The 26,424-nt window shown below is 33.9% G+C and overlaps 1 protein-coding gene across 2 annotated transcripts in view; it reads right to left on the reverse strand.

Annotated features, from left to right (window-relative positions):
* Nucleotides 1–26,424, reverse strand: part of CERS6 (ceramide synthase 6) — a 291,619-nt gene that overhangs the window by 49,692 nt on the left and 215,503 nt on the right. For both annotated transcript variants that reach the window (XM_051986225.1, XM_051986224.1), the window contains exons 7-8: nucleotides 12,334–12,462; nucleotides 8,689–8,795 (exon numbers count right to left, since the gene is read on the reverse strand). In XM_051986225.1, coding sequence (XP_051842185.1) covers nucleotides 8,689–8,795; nucleotides 12,334–12,462 — 236 coding nt within the window. The remainder of the gene's footprint in view (nucleotides 1–8,688; nucleotides 8,796–12,333; nucleotides 12,463–26,424) is intronic.

The raw sequence follows: 26,424 nt of genomic DNA on the forward strand, positions 1-26,424 counted from the left end.
GGCAAGCAGTCCTATATATGTTAAATATGTTGCAGTATATCCTAGATACAATATATGTTTGCAGAACCAAACAGTTCTCTTGTTGCACAGGGAGAATTGGATTCAGAAGGTAAAAATAACCCGGGAAGAAAAACAAAAATGCAAATAGTTCACATTCGTTTCCCAGTGTTCTTTCTTTGGGTGTAGCTGCTTCTGTCCATCATTGATCAATTGAAACTGGGTTAGGTCTCTTTGTCAAAGAAATCCATTTCCATCAGAATACACCTTCATACAGTATCATTGCTGAGGTATATAATGATCTCCTGGTTCTGCTCATTTCACTTAGCATCAGTTCATGTAAGTCTCGCCAGTCCTCTCTGTATTCATCCTGCCAGTCATTTCTTACAGAACAATAATATTCCATAACGTTCATATACCACAATTTACCCAGCCATTCTCCAATTGATGAGAATCCATTCAATTTCCAGTTTCTAGCCACTACAAACAAGGCTGCCACAAACATTTTGGCACATACAGGTCCCTTTCCCTTCTTTAGTATTTCTTTGGGGTATAGAGAGCTATTATCTTTTGACCAAAGTTAATTTCTTTTAATATTATAACAGGGTCAATAAGCCAAGGTGCTTAGTCTTCAATATTTTGCATTTCAAATTTTATTAATGATCCTGAAGCTAACCTGCTTTTGTTCTTATGGATATATAATGAGTTCTGAATTATGATCTTTAATTAGCCTCAAAGAGCTTACAGTCTATTGGGTCTACAAGGAATAAGCACATGAAAAGTTAAAATATTGGCTTAAGAGCAGCTTATAATTACATAGTGTTTTAAGCCTTACAAAATGCATTTTATGTATATTATATAACTAGAATGTTATAATAGACTAGCAGGGTAGGCTGAGTCTCTACAAGGTTAAATGGCACACCTGAGATTACATGTTCTGCAAGTGATTGCCATTAAAGCTTGCTAAATTGATCTGAATTGGCAGAACTGGGGCTTTGATCCAGCTGATACCAGGTATGAAATGCCAAGGATCTTAGAGCTGGAATAGCTCACATCTTTTCATTGTCAGTAACATACCCAAAGGCAGCTACTGAAAGAAACTGCCTGAATTCCTGAGAAGAAACTCAGAATGACCTTGACTTTCCAGCCTCTGAGAACACCCAGGCTGTGGTCCACAGTGACTGTGAGCCTGATGCTAGGCTAGCCCTGACTAGTCAGTAGACAATAAAGCGAGATACAGAACTCAGTTCTAAACTGAATGCAGAAGTTGTAAAAATTAGGAGTGCAGCAGCAGCTACAGGAAAGTGATTGCTGAAGAGAGGAAGATTCTGAAGATGATTGCCCTGTTGTGGAGGCACAGAAGGAGAAATACTGCAAATACACTGGCACCTAAGGAAAAAGTATGAATTGAGGTCCAGTCTTCACATGCAGAATTTGATTTTATGGCAAAAGTAGCTGAAATGCATCTGTTCTAGAAACTAAGTAACATGTATTGTTTTAAAATCCTTTTCACACATTAGGCTTAGTACTTTTGGAGGAGAGATTGATCATTCTGAAATTTCAGTGATAATGAAAATGAATTTTATGGGAATGCATTTTGATACTTTGATGTGTTGCCTTTTTTTTCTTCCCAGCAATGTATTTTGCACTAGAGGAAAAAAAAAACATGACCTTACCTCTGAATAGACGTTACTAGGATACTGCATTCCCTCTCTGTTGAGTCACTGCACTTACTCTCTCTTTCAGGCAAAAACCCCCAAAAAACATCAACAAAAAACACTCCCCAAACCCTTCCCTTCTGCATAAAATGGGAAATGGGAAAATATTTGCTTCATAATAAAGTTAAGCATCTCTTCCTTTCGAGTTGCCTGAAGCCGATTGCCTTCTTTTCTAGAAATTAACCTGAGACTTAAAATTTTTTACTATCTTCCTCTACCCCACCTTCTTCTTTTGTCAGATATCTTTGTAATCTTTTTAATAGAGGAACCCTTTAGTTTTGTATATTGAATTAAAGCAGTTTTCACCAAAGTTAGCTGTTTTACTCTAGTCTACCTCATAAAGGTATGCATTTTATAGCATAATATTTATAGCATTCTTAAGCAAAAGCAAAAATAAATACATAATTATGCTGAGGGTGGCTAGATGGCGCCATAGTTCATTGAGCCTGGGGCTTGGAATCAGGAAGATTCATCTGCTTGAATTCAAATCAGACCTGAGATATTTACTAGCTGTGTGACCCTGAACAAGTCACTTAACCCTGTTTATCTCAGTTTTTTCAGCTGGAAAATGAGCTGGAAAAGGAAATGGTAAACCACTTCAGTATTTTTGTAGAGAAAACTCCAAATGGGATACAATGATTCAGAAGTGACTAAACTGACTCAGTTTATATGAAATGAGGGCAGAAGGTTCTTATATAGGATAAGATGAAAAAAAAATCTGCTCTCTTAAAGTTATCATGATCCAGAAAAATCAGTGGGAAGAAAGGTGGGGGTAGGGAAGATTCTGCTAGATTATTGGAAAATTGGATTTATTATTCATAGCTCTATAGGTCAGAGTTTTAATTCCCTTAAATATACCAGCTTCCTTGTCAGTAGTGATGCTTCTGATTAAATGGTATTGCTCATTTTCTGTTGAACGTTGATGCAATAAGTGCTTTGCTTATTTTAAATAGTGAAAATTTTTTCCAGAATTAAATTAACTCAGTCCTTTTCTCCTCAATAAAATTTACCTACTAATGTAAGATGGAAGCATTATTAAAAAATGTACTGAAATTCACAAAAGCTCAGCTTTTGCTCCTTGCATTTTTAAATGCACCATTTAATACAAGCAGAAAAACAAATTTCAGAGTAATTTCTTAGAATTGATTTTTTAAAAAAATCTATTCAGTTCTTACATATTTGTGAACTCTGAGACTAATCTGGTAATCATCAGCTATTCAAAAAAGCAACCTTGCAATGTTCCTTTGGTAAATATTTCAGCTTGAAAAGCAAGTTAGAGATAAAGCTAAACTTGACATGTTTTTTTGGTTCCCAAACACCAAAGAGTTGAAAATCTTATTAAAGAGCCTGTTTGACAGCTGAATAGTCTAGGTAGCTCTATAGCAACTTAAAAAAAAAAATCTTGCCTAGACTTCTAGAGAGTACAAATCTGCAATTAATTTTCCTACATTGTAGAATGGAGCACTGTAGAAAGTGAGTTTCAGGGAGCTAATATTCTTTCAACTGAGCCATAGCAGAGAAAAATGATGGATTCATGGTATAAAATCCACCATTGAAGTTATGCAATTGATTCCCACCCCTTTTGATAGAGGCTGACAGGTGTAAAGGCAAGGTCAAAATAAGGCCCACAACATTGCCCTACTTGAACAGAGTCAAGATGAAAAGATCCCAAAGTCCTCTGATGCCTCTGAAGCCAAGAGTACTTATAATGTGCAGAGACCTCAGAGTTATGACATTCATTCCAATCCCTGCAGCTAATGGGCTAGCACAGAAATACTGCTGCAGGGGAAATAAATGGAGGTTGAGAATGCAGTCTATCAGTTACAATGGTTCTTTCTTGTAGTTGGGAGTGTACTATTCTAGTGACTTGCAGTAATTATGATTAACTCAACCTGGCTTTTTGGTAGTGGTTCCATGCTATCGGCTTAGTGAGCACCCATAATATTTACTGTTATTGAGTACTCCTGGAAAGTGATCTCTGTAAAATAATCCTCTCCACCAATGCAGATCAGAATCACAAAGCCAATTTTTTTTACTTTTTATCAGCCAATAAAAACTGGACTTGAACTCCCATCTTCTTGACCCCCAAACTGGCTCTCTATCCACCATATCAACACTAGCAAGAATCAAATTGTTTATCATAAAATGTGCAATGATTATAAAAATGACATTTTAATCTGGTACCCTGTCTAAATTATAACACATCGTTAACATTTCTTATTAAACCACCACAAAGGAGATGCCCAGAACCACAACATATGTAATCAATTTAATGGAATGAAGCAGAAATAGCTTTAAATGGCTTGTGTGTATGTGTAGATACACTAAAAAGTGCAATGGGAATTTTTGTAAACAAATCCTTGAAAGATATGTCACAGTTTAGTAGAAAAAATGCTTCATGGTGGCTGAACTTGAAAGCAGAACAGAAATTAGAGGATTTGGGATCTAGTTTAGTTCTGACAAAGTCTTATAACCTTATAGATATTCCACAACATCTCTGCTTCAATTAGCCTTCCATTAAATAAAAGAAAATTATAATGATCCTTCTCCCCACACACAATCCACTCCACTCACAAAGGTGCTCAAAACTAATGACAATAATAACATATACTCCACTAAATACATATACTTCACTCAAAAGATATTCAAAGCATAATGATAATGGGGTAATAAGACACAAGATATAGAAAGAATTTGTTCATATAAGTATTAAACAACTTAAAATTTATCATGATCACTACCAAAAGAACTACTGGTATGATGCAAATTAATAAGATGGTAAAAGAACAACCTGCTGGGATGGATGAGTTTATTTTGGTCAGGTTCAATATGTTAATTTTCCTCTCAAATCTGCACTTCCCCCTAACTTCCCTATTTCTATTCCTGGTGCTATTATTCTCCCCTGTCAAGTTTTAGAGTTACCTTTGACTTTAACCCTCAATCCTCACATCAACAAGTTGACAAGTTCTGTCAATTCTCTGCTGTTGTTTAATGTGTCTGATTTTTTGTGACTCTGTGGATCATACTGCTGTGGGTTTTGATCTGTGGGATTTTTTTGGCAAAAATACTGGGGTGGTTTGCCATTTTTCTTCTGCAGTGAATGAAAGTAAACAGGATTAAGCAACTTGACCAGAGTCACATAATTAGTGAGTGTCTGAGGCCACATTTGAATTCAGTTTTTCCTGACTCCAAACCTGGCACTCTATCGCACAACCCAGCTGCCTCCTTTTGTTAATTAAGCCTCAATAGAATCTTACCGCCTCCTCTGCATGCCCACTGCTGTCACTCTAATTTAGGCCCTTATTACTTTTTGATGAAGCTCACTGGTGTGCTGGTCATGCTCAATGTGTAGCAAGATAGATACTAAAGTTATCTCCTACCTCCCTTTCCATCTCTTCCCTTCCCATCCCCTACACAAAAGGAATGGGGGACTATTCTGCAGGTATACTGCAGCTTTACTGCTAGAAAACTCCTTTTGCCAGAAAGCAGATTGCCTGAATTAAACTCGATTTTCTTAGCTGACAATGTCACCTTTCAGAAAGCAGAGGAGGCAGTTACTGGTTTTGGTTTTTTTTCGGTCATTTCAGTCATGTCCAACTCTTCATGACCATATTTGGAGTTTTCCTGGCAAGGATACTGAAGTGCTTTGCCATTTCTCTCTCCAGCTTATTTTCCAGATGAGGAAACTGAGGCAAATGGGGATAAGGCATTTGCCTTGGATCACATAGCTAATTCTGTCTGAGGAATTTAAACTCAGGAAAAAGCCCACCCCTCTACCTACTCTACCATGTAGCTGTGAATGATAACACCACTTTGAATTTATTTCTAATCAATAAGCAAGAACTGCTTAATGATATGTGAAGGCTGAAAACCTTAGGAGAACCAGTCCTGCATTTTAGAGGCCTTAAGTGAAATATTGAATATAGTTATACACAAATACATTTGTGTATAGGAAAATACATTTCAGGAATTTCAAAGCAGAGATAGACATGATCCCATGACCAGCTATTCTGAGGCAAGAGTTCTAAACTTGGATTTGGAAGATCTCTGAGGGGTTTTTGTGTAGATTTCAGGAGGTCCATGAATTTGCTTGAGAGAAAATGCATCTTTGTTTTCACTAATCTCTAAATGAAATTGGGCATTTCCTTCAATTAGGAATGTAAGCAACATTATTCTGAAAAGGGATTCATAGACTTTATCTGACTGCAAAGGGGTCCACAATAAAATATAAAAATTAAAAAGATTAAGATTCCCTTGCGCTAAGGAATAAGGTTCAAAAGACACAAGAAGTTATTTTAAAGTAAACAGACACTGACTGTGTAACTGCAAGACACAGTTTCCTCAAATGAAAAATATAGAAATAATAACAACTATCCTACATGGTTGTTGTAAGAGACAAATCAAAGAATATTTGTAAAAACACTCAACAAAGTATTTGGAACATAGTTGGTGCTATATAAAACTGAGCAGATAAAAATTATTGCTTTCCTGAAACAAAGGAAAATGACTGTGACAAATGCTATTAAAATTGAAAAGTATTAATTCTATTGTAATTTTTTTGGGTTTGGGGGAAATAAAAGCAGTTTGTTTATCTAAAACTCATTCAATAACTAACCTCTAGGCACACTGAAAAAATGTCACTTCCTAGGCATCCAACAACTCTTCTGTCATATGTTTCTTTCTTGAAATAATGGAATATAGTTCTTTCTCTCTTGATGCTGTTTATCCAAAACTTGGCTGCACTCAAGTAGCGTAGTAACAATGACACCTCTTGTGGGTACAGTGCTGACCAAATATTGACCTCATTCTTTATATAGTCTCAGCAAGTACTCAGGGAAGAGATTTTGTGTCACTAATAACATTTCCTCATTCCTGCAAGGCTCATTCTTACTATACTGGGCTCTGCATTCTAGGAAAGCCTTCTCTGCTTAACACTAAGCAAAAGTAGAATGAAATTGTTTCTCACTTTTTTTTTTTAATTATAGCTTTTTATTTACAAGATATATGCATGGGTAATTTTTCAGAATTGACAGTTGCAAAACCTTTTGTTCCAACTTTTCCCCTCCTTCCCCCCACCCCTTCCCCCAGATGACAGGTTGACCAATAAATGTTAAATATGTTCAAGTATAAGTTAAATACAATATATGTATACATATCCATACAGTTATGTTTCTCAATTTCAAGAAAAGCAATCAACACACATTTATTAAACATCATCATGCACTGTATGATCACTAAATAAAGACAAAAAGAATAGAATCCCTATCCCATCTCTAACTCTGATCTTCATGGCTCCCTTCTAGTCCTGGCTAAAATCCCTCTTCTACAAGAAACTTTTCCCATCTTCTTTAATATTAGTGTCTTCCCTCTGTTGATTACTTCCAATATGTCCTGTCTATATGTTGTAGTAGATAGCAATTTGTACATAGTCTCTCTCATTAAATAATGAGCTCCTTGAGGGCATTGTTTTGTTTTGGTTTGCTTTTTGCCTTTCTTTACATTCACAATACTTAGCACAGTTCTGGCACATAGTAGGGGCTTAATAAACATTTTTTGAGTTATGGACTAAGGAATATATATGGACTAAGTCTTGGGAAAAACATCATCTACATATAAAAATAAATAAAAAATATAAAAACAGGGAAATGATGAGTGACTAAATCTGTGATTTCATGAATAAAGGGAACTCCTGTGTATGGAAACTCCCTCTACCAATGAATGCTGGTACTTTCTTTGTAACATAATAGAGAATTCTACAGATGATGTCAGATTCGAACACAAATAAGGGCCACCCCCCCCACATTATGCAGGAATCCCTGTGGCAGTAGCGAAAATCATGTCATTTCAATGACTCTTTCACAAATCAACTAATTTTGTAAATTAGCTTCAACATAATTTCCTTTTAAAAGGAAGACTCACCAATGCTGAAAATTTTGATGATGATACCCTTCCTAACTACAAAGCCACATATTAACATTACCTATGTTTGATTATATTTTTATACTGTTAAATATTTCCCAAATACTTTTTATTCTAATTCAGGCCACACTCAGAAAAGTGTTGCTGGCACTTATCTGACACCTTCCAGTGACATACTCACTGGACATGTCACAAAATAAGCATGTGTCAGAGATAGGATTTTACCTCTGATTTTCCTGTTTTTGAGGGCAGAGCTCTATCTATTGGGATAGGGAAATGCCCTCTAAAAAAAAGAAAATTCAAAGTAATTTCAGAGAGGAACCCTAATAACTGGGAATAGGGAGATTCAGGAAAAGCATTCATCTAGTAAGTGTCACTTGAGATACTTTGAAGAAAAATAGTGATTCTATGAGACAAAGGTGAGAAGACACTGGGGATAATAATCTGTGCAAAATCATTGCTATGGGAGAAATAATATCACATATAAAGAGTCACACGTTAAGCTTGGCTGGAAAGAAGTCTTTAGTCAGATTGTTAAAGGCTTTAAATATCAACTGGTGCAGTTGTGTTTTATCCTGGAAGCAATGTGGAGCCACTAGAGGTTTTTGAGCAGGGGGCATATTATGGTTAGATTTGTGCTTTAAGAATATTATTTTGACAGTCAAGACTCTTAAATTGTATTTCAAACTTTGTAGCATAAACAAAATTTCTATATCTCATTCTTTCCTAGGCCTATTTTTTGGTAAGAACTGATAAGTTTGTTATATATTTTGAATCCTTTTTCATGTTCTGCTGGACACATGATGATATTCTCTTTTGTTTTATTTTGTTTTGATTTTCTTTTCTATTTTTCTTTTTTTTAAATTCTGTTTTTAAAATAAAATAAAATTTAAAAAAGAATTGACAGTTGACCCTTTTTTCCCTTAAGATTAAATATCTTTTTCAATCCATTATTTCCTTTGGTGGGAGAATCAGCTCATCACTATCCATGGTGTTAACTAAAAGCTATTTTGTAACACTGAATAATTTCAGGAAAAAAGAATGCCTTACTCACCAGAGAGGAAATATACCAAGTCTTGTGGTGATGAAGACTATTGCAAACATGACAAACATGAGGTCACACAATTTTTGAAATTTGGCATAATTTGCCATTTTGGCAGCCTGTAGATAGAAGAAATGTGACATTAATTTAGTGATATTGGCAAGTAAAAAGCCTTTATCAGTATGCAAAAACCTTTCCCAAGCCATAACTGACAGCTGCATCATATTGTAGATGGATTTGAAGGGTCAGGAATCAATGTTTATAAATCATCCATGATTTACAGGAGATAAAGTAGTCATCATAAATGAATATATTGATCAATAGAAAAAGTTCAGCTATAAGGCTGAGTTAAGATAAGAAGTGGGGAGAACAACATAATCAAAGCCATAGCAATCTAGTATTTGATAAACCCTTAAACTCCAGCTTCTCGAATAAGAACTCATTATTTGGCAAAAATTGCTGGAAAATAATAAGTCAGAAAATTGGCATAGACCTATATCTTACACCTCATATCAAAATAAGGTCAAAATGAATACATGATTTGGGCATAAAGGATGATGCCATAAACAAATTAGGAAAACAAGAGATAATTTACCTATCTGATCTTTGGAGAAGGGAGGAATTTATGACCAAACAAGAACTAGAGAACATTATGAAAGATAAAAAGGACAACTGATTATATTAAACTAAAAAAGTTTTTGCACAAACAAACCAACAGAAACAAGGTTAAAAGGTAGGAAAAAAATTTTTATAGCCAGTATTTCTAATAAAGGCCTCATTTCTAAAGTATATAAAGAATTGTGTCAAATTTATAAGAATACAAATAATTCCCCAATTGATAAATGGTCAAAGGATATGAACAATTTTCAGATGATAAAATTCAAGCCATCTATAGTCATATGAAAAAATGCTCTAAATCATTATTGATTAGAGAGATATAAATTAAAACAACTCTGAGGTACTACCTCACACCTCTAATATTGCCTAAGATGATAGGAAAAGATAATGATAAATGTTGGAGGGAATGTAGGAAAATCCAAACATTCTAGAGAGCAATCTGGAACTAGGCCCAAAGGGCTATCAGACTGTGCATATCTTTTGACCCAGCAGTGCCATTACTGAGTCTATATTCCAAGGAAATCATAAAGGAGAGAAAAGTACCCATATGGGCAAAAATGTTTGTAGCAGCTCTTCTTGTAGTGGCAAAGAATTGAAAAATGAGCAGATGTCCATCAATTGGGGAGCAGCTGAACAAGTTGTGGTACATGAAAGTAATGGAAAATTATTGTTCTATAAAAAATGATGAACAAGCTGATTTTAGAAAGATCTGAAAAGAACTGATGCTGAGTGAAACAAGCAGAACCAGGAATACATTGTACACAATAACAGCAAGAAATGTAAGATGAACAATTATGAAAAACTTAGTTATTCTCAGTGATTCAGTGATTGAAAACAATCCCAATCGACTTCAGACAAAAAATGCCATCTACATCCAGAAAAAGAACTAAGAAGACTAAATGTAAATCAACACATGCTATGTTCACTTCTTTTTTCTGTTTTTTTTTCTCTTTTGTTCTGATTTTTTCTTCCAACACAATTCATAAAGCAATATGTGTTAAAATAAACAAATAAATTAAAAAAAGATTGAGGGGGAGTCTTGGTAATATGGTCTTTATAATGTTATTGCTTCATGACATCAGAGATGCTGGATAATCTCATTAAATAATAATCTCAATTAAACAATAAATTACTGAAGTTACCCAACACTTATCTATCTCTTCCCATTTGTACTAAAATTTTTTGCTTGTCTTTTTTATGGGTTCTCATGTTTTATGAAGCAAGTAGATTTTCTAGAGGGCCTTTTTATATGTTCAATTCCCATACTGATCATGATGTCTATTTCTTTTTAGATAACCTGGCCCTATCTCTTGTCCTGCACAAAAATGGAAGATTATATAAAGAGGATTTCAAGCCTAATTCCCCATTTCCAAGAGCCTTTAGGCCTAAATATTGACTGAGTTTAAAAGCACTGTCTTCAGGCTTATTTCTTCCTTTGCAAAACATTATTATGAATATATTTTATTTTGGATTATTATTCAATGGAACTAAAAGAGGTAATACATCTACAACTAAGAAGGATCATCCAGTTCAATTGTCGGATTTTATAAAGGAAGAAACTGAGGCCCAGGAAAGATGAATGACATTTCCAAGATTAGTAATAAGGATGTAGAATTGAAACTCTGACCTTTTGACTTCAATACCAGCACTCTTTTTCTTATATCATAAATCATTTATTACATAAAATTCTTTACTAAAGCATGATATATTTTTCAAGTTCTGAAAGATTATCTTTATCCTAGAGTCATTTCCTGGCACTTCATCTCTATATTATTTTATATATCATATGTATATATTTATACTATTACATATTTTATATATTATATTTTATATCACTTGAGTGGTGTCTAATAGGACTTGGGGCTACTTTCTGTAGTATTAATATTATTATTGCAGTTAATAAAAATTCATTAATGTATTGTAAATTCTAAGGTATGTTGGATCTATCCAACTAAAATCTGTACTGAAGTACATTGATTTTTTTTCCTAGTTAGGAAATCTTTAAAAATATCATTTAAAATGTATTTTATTAACTAATAAAACGAATGAGTCTGTGCTCTAAGAATGAAGAACTAGGATTGAATTTGAACACTGAGAGGCAGCATGTACACAACAGAAGAGTATTGGATTTGGAAAAACCCTATCTTTCCTACTTGTTATCTACTCAGTCTTGGAGAGATCACTCAATTTTCTGGGTTCCAATTTTTTATTTGCAAAATGAGAGACTGAGTTAGAAAGTCATTGAAGTTCCTTCCTCATTAAATTTGTGATCCTAGGAATTATGCAGTAGATATTACAGATATATATATATATATATGACTTGGGAGAAACAAACAAACAAAATACCTTCACAGAAATATTCCTATTTAACAGTGTGAATATCCAGTAGATGTCAGTGTGATATATGTTTGTATAAGTTATAAAGTAACATCTTCATTGGTATTTTTCATAATATGCATAGGCCATATTACTTTGGGGATTTCTCAGTTCCAATATTTACATATAATTTGCTGTTTGAGTCTATATCATACTCTGGAAACTATAGTTTTATATCTAAATTATATACCCAACCATTATATAATCCTTTCCATGTATGGCACTCCCTTTAAAAACTGATAGAAAGGGACTGAAAAAGGAAAGCACTATTGGGAGCATTACAGTTGTTAGAGTAAAGGAAACAAAACCTTGTTGATTATGAGAAGGAAAATCATTAAAAAATTATGAATAGGAAATCATAATTGTGATTTTCCCATTGCAATAACTTTTAATAGCAAGAGTAGAATAGTCAAAAAAACTTTCATTACACTTATAATAATGAGCCCTAACATGATAAAATATTTATTATGTAAAGCTGTTCTTCACAAAATTACAGTTGCATTTGTTTAAACTGATAAGGAAATGTTCTGAAGTTTCAAAACAAGAACTACTTATAATTAAAATATTCTCCAAAATGCTAGCTTATCAGAACACAAAATAACTATGGCTTGCCCATTAGGGTTACAGACTTTCTACTGTTAAAAGACAACCAAGAACTCTCACCTCCAGCAGGGCATCAGCTGCATCATGGAGGCACATGACCAGAGTCCCCACTCTGGCCATATTGTTGACATATGAAAAGGTGATCAAGGAGATGGTTGCAAGATGATGCAGGAACATAATAACAAAGTCCTTTAGGAGAAAAAAAAAAGCACATTAATATTAGGTCTTAGCAATAACATAGCATCCCATTCCCATAGTACTACATAATATTGTATTTAGTATAAGGTTTCATTTTAATGTTCTTACATTTAATTAGTAATTAATAATAATGAGTTATTCCTACATTTAATATTCCTGCAGTTTATATTCAAGAACCCAGGGTCTTCAATGCCCTGAGCAGAAAAAACTACAAACCCTAAGAGTATACAAAATAATGAAGCAAAGGTTTTGAGAACATTCCTCAACTCTAACTTGATGAATCAAACTCTATGTAAATATTGGAAGTGAGACATCCCCAAAGTAATATGTCTTACTCATATTTGAAAAAACTGTATAGGTTAAATGGAAAAAAAAATTGGATTTGGACTGGAAAAGCCTAGGTTTGAATCCATATGTGATATCGGTTGTTTGGCCTGAGGCTTATCAATTTTTACAGAACTTTGGTTGACTAATTCGTAAAAAGAGACGTCCTTTCAGCTTTAAAGGTCTGTGATTTCTCTTGACTTTTCACATACTCTTTGTTGATTTCATTATCTGTTTATTTTTGTAGACTTAGGAGTCATCTGCATAGATGATAAGGGAATCCAGGAGGATTCATGAAATCTTTACATGAGAAACAGCATAATTTTAGGAAGCCAGTGGTACCATAGAAAGTCACTAAGCAGGAGATTAAATTCTAAATTCAGATTTGGCCATTATGTGACTTTCCACAGGTCATTTTACTTTGATCTCTTAGTTTTCTCATATGGAGAATAAGGAAGAATGGTTTTAAATGGTGGTACAGTTGCTGGAAGGAGAATAGGAGAGCTCTATTATGTTATGATTTGGTTTTAAACACTACTGTGATTCATAACTTTGTAGATTCTACATTTTCTATGGAATCATTTTTCTTTCTTCTATAATAATGGGTTATAGTAATTTTCTTTTTTAAAATGACAAAAATAATTTTATAAACTGTGGATTTAGTCATTGGTGGTCACAGCAAAGCAAAGTACTGGAGCTTTAGATTATGCGTTCAGTATAAATTCTGCTACTAACATTTTCTCAAAATCACACAATTAGAACCAAATCAAATTACAATATTTTCTTTAATATTATCTGTTATTCATGCATAGTTACTTTGATGGTGTTTAACATAATGATACATGATAGACTCATATGAGTCACCTAGAAATCATGACATCATAAACAACCAGTAAATGAATTTTTATTAAGTATCTGCTCTGTGCTAGGCATTGTCCATAGAGATACAAAAGTGAGGCACTTCTTACCCTCAAGGAGCTCACATTCTATTAAGAAGATAAAGAATGTTCACAGACAAAATAAATACAGGATATATGGAAAATAAATACTCAGTGTCTGGAAGATCTTAAATGGAGAAGGGGGTCAGAAAAGACCCCTTGAAAGAAATTATATTTAAACAGAGACTTGAAGGGAATTAAGGTTTGCCATATTTCCTTGAGAAGTGAGGAAAGGGGACATTCCATCCAGGCATGGGTAGGTAATAGCTTTTACAAAGAAAGGCACAAAAGAAAGAATACTGTGGATAAGGAAAGTAAACAGGACAGTAGACCATAGAGTATATGAGAGGGGATAATATATAATCAGACTAAAAATATTTGCTAAAGCCTGATGGTGAGGAATTTCAAGTGCCAAATAGAAGAGTTTATAGTTTAGCCTAATTGCAATGGGAAACTATTAATGCTTTTTGAGCAGAGGAGAAACAGGATCCAAACTGTAGTTCTAGGAATTTCAACATGACTGCTGAGGAGAGGACAGATTGGAGAGGAAAGAGATGGAATTCAGAGATACCAGGAAGAAGGCTGTTGCAATAGTCCACATGACAGAAGATGAGGATCATGAATAGAGAGAAGGTCTCTATTCATATAGAGAAGGATCTAAGAGGCACTAAGGTGATAGAATGGCTAAGTATTGGCAATTAATCAGGTGTGGGAATGTGTGAGATTCCCAAGGACAAGGATGACGGGTTGCCTTGGATACCTCTCTCAGGATATTGCTAGGATTTAGGAAGAAAAGTAACAGATCCTGTTTTACGTGAGTGGAGTTTCAGATGACCTCACACATCAACATGCCTTCTATGTCCAAAAGGAATTGAAAATCCAGCCATTGTGAGAGATGGAGAGAGTGACTGTGGTCACTTGAAGACTAGAGCACAGATCAGGAGAGTAGTAAAAAGCACCTCTCCTTAGAGTACATCACCTTGGAAGAACTGAAAATTTACAGGTTCTTAGCAGTACCTCTGAAAACAACTGCACAAAACTCCTGAAGCTTGGGACAATGTGCCCTCTCACCTTGGAAGCAGAGCCCTACTTTAACAAAGAATTAAAACTGGAACAAACTTTAACAAAGAGTTAAGACTGGAAAAATGTGCAACAGGAAAAAAAATTCTTACTAGAATTATCACCAGAAAAAAAATGACAAAGTCAAAACTCCAATTTCCAAATCCACCAAGAAAAATATGAATTGGTCTTAAGCCATGGAAGAGTTCAAAGAGAATTTTGAAAATCAAGTAAGAAAGGTAGAAGAAAATTGGGAAGAAAAATGAGAGTGCTATCTAGGTGTCCCTAATTCCACTTTTAAATCTTTTTTCTTCAGGGGATTTTTGTACTGTTTTTCCATTTCAAAAGACACATAAAAAGATACACAGGAATGGGAAATCATAAGAGACTTAAGATTAAACTGTTCACATTTCTACATGGGAAGACAATAATAAAATCTTATTATTTGGGGAGTTGGGAATATATATAGATATAGGGCAGGGATGTGAGTTGAATATGAAAGGATGATGTCCAAAAAAATAAAATTAAGGGGTGAGAAAGAAGAATGTACTAGGAAAAAGGGAAAGAGAGAGGTAAAATAGGCTCTATCATCTCACATAAAAGAGGCAAGGAAAAGATTTTACAGTAGAGGAGAAGACGGAGGAGATGAGGGGAGAGAAGTAAGTGAACTTTATTTTCATCAGAGGGAATAATATACTAACTCAATTGGGTCTGGAAATTATCTTCCCCTAAAGGAAAATAAGAGGGGAAGGGGAATAAAGAAGTAGAGAGGTGATAGTAGATAGGGCAGGTTGAGGGAGATGATAATCAAAAGTAAAAACTTTTGAGAAGAGACAGGGTGAAAAAAGAGAAAGAATAGAAAATTGGGTGAGAGGAATACGATGTAGGGAAATACATTTAGCAATCATAAATGTAAAAAAAAATTGAAACAAGTTTCTCTGATAAAAGCTTTATTACTCAAAGAGAACTGAATACAATTTACAAAAATAGGAGCCACTCCCCAGTTGATAAATGATAGAGAGACAGGAACAGTTTTCAGATGGAATAATCTAAGCTATATATAATTATATGAGTAAGTCCATTGACTGGAGGAATGCAAATTGAAACAATTCTCAGGCACTATCTCATCTATTAGATTGGCTAATAGAACAGAAAAGAAGACTGGCAAATGTTGAAAGGAATATGGGATATTGATGGATTTGTGTACTGATTCAATCATTCCTTAGAGCAATTTGGAACTATGTCCAAAGGATTAAAACAAATCATGAATACTCTTTGACCTAGAAGTGCCACTAATAGGTCTGAACCCAAAAGAAGAGAAAGAACAAAAGTTAAAATGTCCTATATGTGCAAAAAATATTTATAGTAGGTCTTTTCTGGTAGGAGGGAAACTGGGAGGATGCCCATCAACTGGGAAATGACAGAACAAATTGTGCTATATGATTGTGACAGAATACTATTGTACTATATGAAATAATGAACAGGATCCTCTCAGAATGCTCTCAGATGCTCTGAGTCCAAAGTAACAGCAATATTGTAAGATGACCAGCTGTGAATGACAAGATAACTAATGAAGGATTTATGACAAAAAATGTTATCCATCCCCAAAGAATTGATGGTGACTGAATATAGACTGAAGCATACTTCTTTTTTAAAACTTTATTTTCTTGTGGACTATGATTTCTTTCACAACATGAACATTATGGAAATATGTTTTGCACAACTATACATGTAAAACATAGACTGAATTGGGGGGGGGAAGAAGGAAGGGAGAGAATTTGGAACTCAAAATTTTATAAACAAATGTTACAAATTGTTACTTACCTGTATTTTGGGGGAAATAAAATACTAAATAAATCTTTGGGGGGAAAAGTCTACTTCAGAGGCTTTTATTTATATTTTTAAATGAATCTTTTGTGTTATGCCTATCTAAAGAACTATAGGATAAAGGAGGTGGTCTTGAATTCATTTATTTATCACTATCTTTTCATTGGGAAGTTAATGACAATTCATTAGCATTACATTCTGGACGCCAAAATTCAGTGCTATGACCATTTCTACAACTGAAGTGGATTTGGCTAATGGACCGTCACAATAGCAATAGCTCTTAAATAATCTCAAAAGGTATGGGAGAGGCAAGAGGAGAAGGGAGGGATAAGAGAGCTGTTTTAAATAGTCTCAAACAATCTTAGTTGCTCAAGCTTAACGTGTACATTTTTAAGTCCCATCAGCCTAGTAGCTAATCAAAATATTTCCCACAACTCCCATTGTTCAGTAGAGGATTCCTGCTTTTGGCTGCTTGAAAAATAATAAAAGAATTTATCCTGCTCTTTAATTTAGAATGAATAAATATAAATTGATTGAAACATTCACAGAGAATTAGGAATCATGTTGTAATTATGTTTCCTTGTGTATAGCTGATAAACATCAGTAAACAATACAAAGCTCAAGGCAATGGAGTTTTTATAAAAGCATTGTTATCAGACACTGTACACACATTGCTGCTAAACATAAATCCATAAGATACTAGATTACAAGTGACTTTTGCATCTAAGTCCCCTGGCACTGAGGATTTTTTTTTCTTACATTATTGTGGGATTCCAGGAAGGGGCACACTCAAAGATCCATTTGGGCAGGAATTTAATTTTCATTACCCAGATCTATCAATATGGGAAAACAAAACAAATAAAGTTATTTGAGTTTTAGACCATTAGGTTCCTTAAGGGCCTGTCAGACAATGAAGTATCTTTTTTATGATTTTATGTTTTATTTTTCCTAGTGACATGTAAAACAATTTTTTACATTTGTTTTTAAAACTTTGAATTTCAGATTCTCTCCCTTCTTCTCACATCCCCCTATAGAGAAGCCACATGTGAAATTATGCAAAATGTAAAAGTCATGTTATGAAAGAAATCATATATTCCTCCTGTCACCCCCCCCCAACCTCAAAGAAACCTCAAGAAAAATAAAGCAAAAGTAAAAGTAGTCTTCAATCTGTATTCAGACATAATCAGTTTTTTCTCTGGGTATGAATAGTATGAATACCATTTTAAAAGAACTTGATCTTCCACATTTATATGCACTCAACCCCCAAATCCTTACCCCTTACTCTTCTCCCCTCCCATAGCTATTGTACACATTCTTTTGGTGAAAGGCTGCATTTGATTGAAATTACAGTCTTAAAGTCGCAAAATGGGAATGGAAAGATACAGTCTCTATAGCCAAATGAGGGATTGCCTCCTGAAAAATGATTAATGTTTATAAACATACAGGGTAGACTAACTACAAGGATCTGAAATGATGCAATTTTATACTGAAAAGGGTCCTTACAGAAAATCTAGTTCAGAAGTACTTAAAGGTTTTTTGTCATTAACCCTCTTGGTAGTCTGGTGGGATCTATAGACAGCCCTTTTCAGAATAATGTTTTTCAATGCATAAAATAAAATACAGAGATCACAAAGGAAAACAAAAGAAAAAGCACATTGAAATACATTTTTCAAAATATTTCAAATAAATCCACAGATGTTAGGTTAAGAACCTCCAATCTAGTCCAATCCTTCACAGAGGAGTAGGAGGACAAATAGAGAACTTCATATATAGGCCAAATTATTTTCCAGTAGTCACGTAATTAGTTAGATTCAGGAAGCAAAAGGGTCACCATAAATTACCCCATTATATTAACTGTTCAATTGCTCACAAAACCTAATGGAATTGTGATTCATGATTGCCAGAAACAGGGCATACAGTTCTGGGGATGCCCATCAGGAAGCCAAAACATGAGCAACCTGGGGACCATCCAGAGAAAAGCAGCTGTAGTGAAAGGGGAAAAGAGAGCAAAGTTTTGAATTGGAATTCTTCAATGTGAGGGTCAGAAAGAAGATGATCAACATCTATAAAATTATGACATTTGGCATAAAATTCAATCCATTAAAGCTTTCTTCCTTGAAGTTTGATCATGGTATTTTTTGGTGGGGACAGGATACAGTTAGAGGGAGTAGAGAAAGGAGCAGCAAGTCAATATAAAGCACTTTACAAGGTGGGAATATTCCATTACTCCAGTATATCTATGAATTCATCAATGTAAGTACTCCTTTTAAAGCAGATGCTTTTCATTTTAATCTTTGCCAATGAAATAGGTTATGATCATGTCTGTGTGTTACAAGGGAGGATACAGGCCTGAAGGAGATAGGTAGAATTTCAAAGAGAAAGTCCTTAAAAATTGATAGGAATAGGATTTCAAAGTTCAAGTCTTCAGTGTCTACAATTGACAGAAATATGAATCCAATGGGAGTTGAAGAACGCTAATAGAGAAAAGCATTCTACAAGTTAGGCAGCAATTATAACATAAAAGTTTCTTTATTTCATGCAAAATGGAAGGCTTTGTGCTGGTAGTTTGGCTTCTGATAACCCTAAATCATATATGATCCAATGCAAAAGGGACATAGTGCCTTCTCTGACTTGGTTAATTCATTCATGATGACCATATTTGCCCAACCTCAGTGTCCTCCCCATAAAGAAAAAGAGAAACAAGGTCATGATATTTAAGTGAAACAGACCTACATCCTTATGAACAATTTGTAATCTTATATATTATTGCTTATATATTATGGTTACATATAAGCATGTGCCTAAAAACCCATTTCATGCTGAGACAGTACAGTTTTAACCACTGGATGTTTGGAACCAACCAAAATGGAATGAGACAAATTTAAGTCAATCAACAATATACTAAAGGCAACATCTGGAATATTTTTACTGTTCAGAGCATTTTTTTACTTGATTTTCTTTTAAGAGACAGAACTGTTTAATTTTTAAGTGTTAACACAAATTACTCCACTAAATGAACTGTTCCATTACTCCACAAACCTAATGGAATCTTGATTCATAAACACTAGAAACAGAGTACACAGTTCTGGGGATACCCCTTAGGAAGTTCTAACATGAGCAACCTGGTCTAACATGACCATCCAGAGAAAAGCAACTATGGTGACCAAGAGGGGAAAAGGGAGCATGTGCCTAATCATATATAATACCTGTACTTGGGATGAACCTTGAGTTTCCTGAACACCCCAGCACCTAACACAATTCCCTGGAAACTAATGTAATCTTTGCTAAATGAAATAGAATTTTAATTTTTTCTTTTTGGTCACAAAATCATTCGATTTTCAGAGCTGGGTAGAATCTAAGTGCATATTTGGTCCAAACTCATCATTTTATATTTGAAGAAAAGAGGTATAAAGACTTGCGAGTGATCACATAGGTGAAAACACTTGCATTTAAACCTAAGCCCCCTGACTCAATTTAGTTTATGCAATATCTAACTCCTTTATAAAATTTCTAAATATCCTATAAAGAAAGAATTATTTTTACTTTTACAATGACAGTTATCTTTATGTATACAATATTTATAGTTTGTTAGATATGATATTACTTTACAGCTCTTGAGAACATATATAGCTGAAATAAAAATTCACTGTATGAAAATTTATCTAATTTTTCTCCCATGTAACAGTACCATTTCAGGATTAAGATATCATAAATTTTTCCACTATGAACTGTTTGCTTAGGATTTAATTTTTAATTGATTTTAGTGCAATAGAAAATAACACTACAAAACTAGTTTTAGTTGGACAAAAACTATTTTCAAGAGTTGTCGACTCTTTTTATACTATCAATTAATCAATCATTATTTATTAAGTAGCTTTTATGTGCCAGGAATGGGATACAAAGACAGAAATTATAGAATCTTTATCTTTCAGAACATTACGGGCTTTTTTTTTCAGGTAAGACAAAAGATATGGATGCATACATAAAATAAATAGAAGATATATATTTTTTAAATTGAGGGAGGAGAGGAAGTCACTAGCAGTTACAGGGATTATTAAAAGCTTCAATGTAGAAGAAGGTACTTCAGTTGAATTTTAAAGGAAATTAGAGGTTCTACTAGAAGAGGCAGAGGTGAGAATGGAGTACATTCCAGGTATGAAGAGCAATTTGTGGAAAGGAACAGAAAAAGGAGGAACCTAAGGAGGCCGTTTTGGCAGAACCTAAAGAATGTCAAAGAGAGAATATATGACAAGACTGTAAAGATTGACCAAAACCATTTGTGAAAGACTTTAAATTCCAAATAGAATAATATGTATTTACTCCTCGGAGTAATTAGTAGCCACTGACGCTTAATGAGAATACAAATTGAGAAAAAAGAGTATTAATATTGAGAATATTAATTGTTATTACTGAGAATACCTAATTGTTAGAGCATAGGGATTCCTCTATTAGGCAACTGCCCTGGGTCTTCCTTCATTCAATCCATAAAATGTATTTTGCTTTCAAATAATATTGACTGGCTCCTTATTTACCTAGGAGTGCAGTAGATAGAGTGGTGGACTGGAAGTCAGGAACAACTGTATTTAAATCTGGCCTTTGACACGTTCTGGCCTTGTGATTCAACTGTAAAATTTATAAAATAGGGGTAATAATAGCACCTTCAAATGAGATGTCTGTAAAGCATTTTGCAAGGTGCCTCGCAGATAGAGGATATTTAATATACATTTGTTTCCTTTCCTTCTCCTATTCATTTAATATTGTTCATAGTTGTCCTTCATATTTCTGTGTCATTCTGTAATACGGGCTCCGAAAGTTTAGGGAAAGACTTTTGTATATTGTTTTTATAGCACCTAGCATGATGTTGTCATGTTTATGTGAGTATTTAATAGTTTTAATAATTGTGATACAAGTGGTTTTATTTGCACTTATAATAATAGCACTTAGCATTCTAGGGCATGATCAGCAATTACTATCAAGGAACAACAACATAGCAAATAAAAGATTTTTGCCACTTCTGAAGACAAAGATAGCTATTATAAATCTGCCTAGATACTCAGTTACTCTGCAACACCAGACAAAGCCTTCCACATGAAAGCACAAGGGAAATTTGACAGAAGTCAGAATCTAATTAGAGACAGTCCAAGACACAGTCATCATTGCCTAGACTCCTGCTAGAAAAAAAAAAAAGCTGAAGAATTTTATTTGACAATATCCAGTCAAAATCTTAGTTTTACAGTTCAATTAGAAGCAAAATCAATTATCCAGCAAAGTACCACCCAACCCCACACCATCAACTCACATCTTTTTTTTTCCAAGAGAAAAGAGTATCCTTCACATTTTTCAAATCATTACTTGCCCTAATGAAATTATAGTTTCTGAAAGCTAATAGTTCTTACTTTTATAAGGATTCTCCCAGACGCAAAGTGAAATAAATTTTGAACTGAAACTTTTGTCATATTCTGAGTCATGAAAATGAAAATAATAAAGACATGTTCCCTTTTCTCTTTATCAATCATGGTACTCATCTAACTCCTGATATAGAGGCATAGTTTAGCAGCTGAATCTCTTACTTTATACACATTTAGTCTGTCTCAATTCTAGGGAACACAGTTTTAAAGGGATAAGATTACAATGCTAGTATTAATCAAATGGACAGTTTGATCCTGTTGGCTAAAAATAAGAAAAATGCCAGCTATGTTGGCTTACAAGTAACAGAACTGTATCCCCCCAAAATATGGTTTTGCTTCTGTACTTCATATTTTTAATCCACGGATTTGTAGCATAATAGAATATCAGAGCCAGACAAGGAAACAGCCTCAGAGTGATAAGCTAACTGATGCCTTCCTTAGGCATATTAACAGTTGCTGCCTTCCTACTCCCATGGCTCAAATGCCTAGTCTTCTTTGTTGCAGCAATATTTATATGTCACTTATTTAAACTTCAGTTATCTTCTTGATGCTCTTTTTGCTTATTCCCATCATACAAATTACAAGATAAAATGACCGAGTATCTAATGAAATTGTTTCTTGTTACATATGGGAGATGTGATGAAACTCTTAACTCCTTTGCTTCCCTAAGGAGAACCTGTGGGTCATTCTTTCATTGATGAATTACTTATTATTGTCTTTTGATTCTGCTTTTCATAATGATATCAATGTAGATCTGGTTTTAGTTTTTCCAAAAGCGTGGCAAATGTATTTGTCACTGGACAAAAATTTTTGGCTAGGAGTATTCATACTTAAATTAATTCTTTTCTTGTCCAGCTGTTTCAATTGTTCAATTCTTTGTGACTTATTTTTAGGATCCTTTTGATAAAAATGCTAGAATGGTTTTCCATTTCCTTTTCCAGCTCATTTTCATAGATGAGAACCTTGAGACAAACAGAGTTAAGTAACTTACCCAAGGTCACATATTAAATAAATGTCTGAAGCCAGATTTTAATTTAAGAAGATGAGTCTTCCTGATTCTGAAACCAACATTCTAACCATTGAGCTACCTAGTTGCCTGAAATAAATTTGTATGTGATTATTAATAGTGTGATTCTTAGCATTCTTCTTATCTAACCGATTTTTAGCACTCCATCACTATATAAGGGAGCCACACAAGACCGAGAACAATTTTCAATTGTTGTTTTTTTTTCTTTATCTCAGGTTGCTATGGCTAAGAAATAAATCTTCTGGTGACATACCAGTTTTTGCCAGAATGCTCCATAATAGCAAATTCAAAGCCTTTTTACATACTAGAGTCTCTACATTAGCATCATAACTTTTAAGAAATTAAGGTCACCTCCATACCTTTTTATGAAAATGGCACAGAATTTGTACTTTGTGGAGATCCTTTTGGTTCACACCAATTAGGTGGGGAGAGTGGATAGAATATTGGGTCTAAAGTCAGGAATATCTAAGTTCAAATCTGACCTCAGATATTTACTAACTATATTCCTGGGCAAGTCATGTAAAGTCTTCCTACTCAATTTCCTCATCTGTAAAATGGGAATAATAGTAACACCTACCTTTCAGGGTTGTTGTGAAAGTCAAACGAGATGATAATTGTTAAGTGCTTAATATGTAGTAAGCACATGCAGAGTTTAGTTATTTTTATCATTGTTGATTCAAGCAAGATCACATTATATGAAAATAGAATAACTTCATACATTTAAACCAACAAATTCAATGAAAGTTTGAGTTTAGATTTCCATTTATGATTCCCTTAAAAAATAACAATATAGAAATAACAAATAAAATCAAGAAATACTTATTGGGGCCATGTTTGTCTGTATACTTCCTTCTTAGAACAACAGAGAAAATGTGGATTCTAGCTAGAGAAATGAATATTTATGACAGCCAAGGCCATCATATATATTGAACATATAGAAAATTATAATTCAGCAACTGTTTCCTTCTTTTTTTATCTCCTTCACTCTCATATACCTACATCCAGGAAGCCATCTGAGCCTGAGTTTGCACTCCTGGGTCTGACCAGTACCTGAAGATTTAAATTGGACAATTCTAAACACATTCTAAGAGTCCATTTTTCTAGGAATTCATTTCTTGCCTCATCAGATACTTTGAGTATTCCAGGAATCTCCTAAGGAAATTGGGAAACTGTCTCACTTTAAATCAATCAAGTACACAATAAAACCTCTTTAGGGATCTTGGAAACTTTGAGTCATTTGAAGTAAATATTAACAAGCCAACAAGCTTATAAGTAATTGATATCCAGGAGAATAGGTTTCCCTCTAGTGCTTTAGCCAATAGAAACTGGCTCAATGAGAAATAAAGAGAGATCCACAGCCTACCAGTGCCATCTTTCACAGAATGAAAAACAGTAAACAACTCTTGGGATTATTTTCAACAAGCTACATTTCTCAGAAGTTTGTGCACTGGTGAGTTATCTCCTCATAAGGACACTTATATGGTAGTATTTTGACATCATTCCCAATTTTTTATTGTACATTTAAACTATTGGTTAAGCTAGCCTTTTGAATAAAACCCTACAAAATTCTCCAATAAACACAAGTCTCTTACTGAAAAAAATTTTATCATTTAACTATCATCATGGAAACATTTAAGTTCTAAATTCAACTGATATCCTCTTCATAAGTATAAACATAATAAAAGAATAGTTTCTTTCTCCATACTTATTTTCATAAGAAATAGTGAGAGATAGAAGAATAAAACATGAATCAGTCACAGCTTGGTGTAATGGATAGAGAGCTAAGAGGATGGCATTCAAATCTTGACTCTGACCCATACTAGCTGTGTGACCCTTAATAAATCTCTGAATTTAAGTATATTAAAGATGAAAATAATAATGCCTACCTCACAGGTATGTTATGAAATTTAAAAAAAGATGTAAGCATTAAACTGTTATATTAATATTAGTTATTTTTATTATTACCAGAGTCTGAATTCTATTTCTCAGTAAGAACCTGAGAAAGGTAAAATGCTATAACAACCATGAAGTAGGAAGATGATAAAGCCACCTTATGTTTTGTAACTATGGTCAATTATCTGTATTTTCTGCTTGTTTTGAAAATAGTGCTAATATTATAGCCACATCCTTTTTCCATATAGATCAGGAGAATTAACCTATGACTTCATTTTGAAAAAAATATATAACAATGGAGAATTAGGGAACTTTTTTGGCTATTCCATTCTCCTGAAGATGACCTAAAGGTAATTTAAAGAAATGTTTTTCCTTTGTTCTCACAGAGTTCAAAGAAATCAGGAAGACAAAACTTAATGAAATAAATGTACTTTCTAAGACCCACTAGTGTAAAGTTCATCAGTTCAGGAAAGAAAGACACGTAGGTTGCATCAGAAGAAGGGAAGGTTGCAAATAGTAGAACTAGAACTTACAAATAAAAAATATCACTATTCCATTATACTATTTAGCCACAGATGGCACATCAAGCTTTGAAGAAATGGCTTAACCATCATATTTCTGCCCTTCCTATAATGAGGAATGAAATCCTAGAAAAATTTCTCATGAGATTTAGTGTTTCTCCTGGGTTAAAACAAAATAAAACAAAAAATACAAATTGACTTTACCAGCTGAGCCCTGGAACTCTGCCACAGCAATTTGCTATGAAGTACTCTGAAAATGTCCAGAATTCACTGGCCGTGTGCCCAGGCCTTCTAGCCAAACAGCAGTTTAGCTAAAAGGGTGCAAGGTTTAGACACAAGCAAGCTGTTTAGAGCTCCAACTTTGTAATGCTTATTAGCGCCTCTTTTAAAAACTTGGAGGTATAGAAAATGTTTTCATTGTGAAGAGGTGTGAGAGGACACATAATTTTTTTTAAAGTATGCCTTGAAAATAGAAAAAATAATAAGTATATATCTCTACCAGTTTTTTTGAAAAGAAATTTTGATCTTATTTAAAAAAAGAACTCAAAAAATTTTAGACACCATTATCCTATTTATTGGATTATTCAAATTAAAATCTTCAAACAAAATGCCTCCACATTGACTAATCACTTCTCTCTGGGAAGATTAATGATGTTTCTCATTTTTCTACATTAAAGCACCAAGGTAAAGAGGAATAAAATAGGTAGACTATGCCATGGTACATACTAATGTGAAAAAAAAAATGTTGGTCCTTCATTTATAGAGTTTGGCTTTAATATAGGAATACTGATGTTTAAAGACAACAAAGCAGAAATAGAGGGGAAAATATCTCCATAAGTATGAGATTTTGTGAAAAGTAAAGCAAATTAGGATCCTAAATCAAAGTTCTAGAAAGTGATATCCAAGTATCTGCTAATGATTACATTTAAGAAATAAATATATTCTAATAGTCTGAG

The sequence above is a fragment of the Antechinus flavipes genome, chromosome 3 (genome assembly GCF_016432865.1).
Source record: "Antechinus flavipes isolate AdamAnt ecotype Samford, QLD, Australia chromosome 3, AdamAnt_v2, whole genome shotgun sequence".
Lineage (NCBI taxonomy): Eukaryota > Metazoa > Chordata > Mammalia > Dasyuromorphia > Dasyuridae > Antechinus > Antechinus flavipes.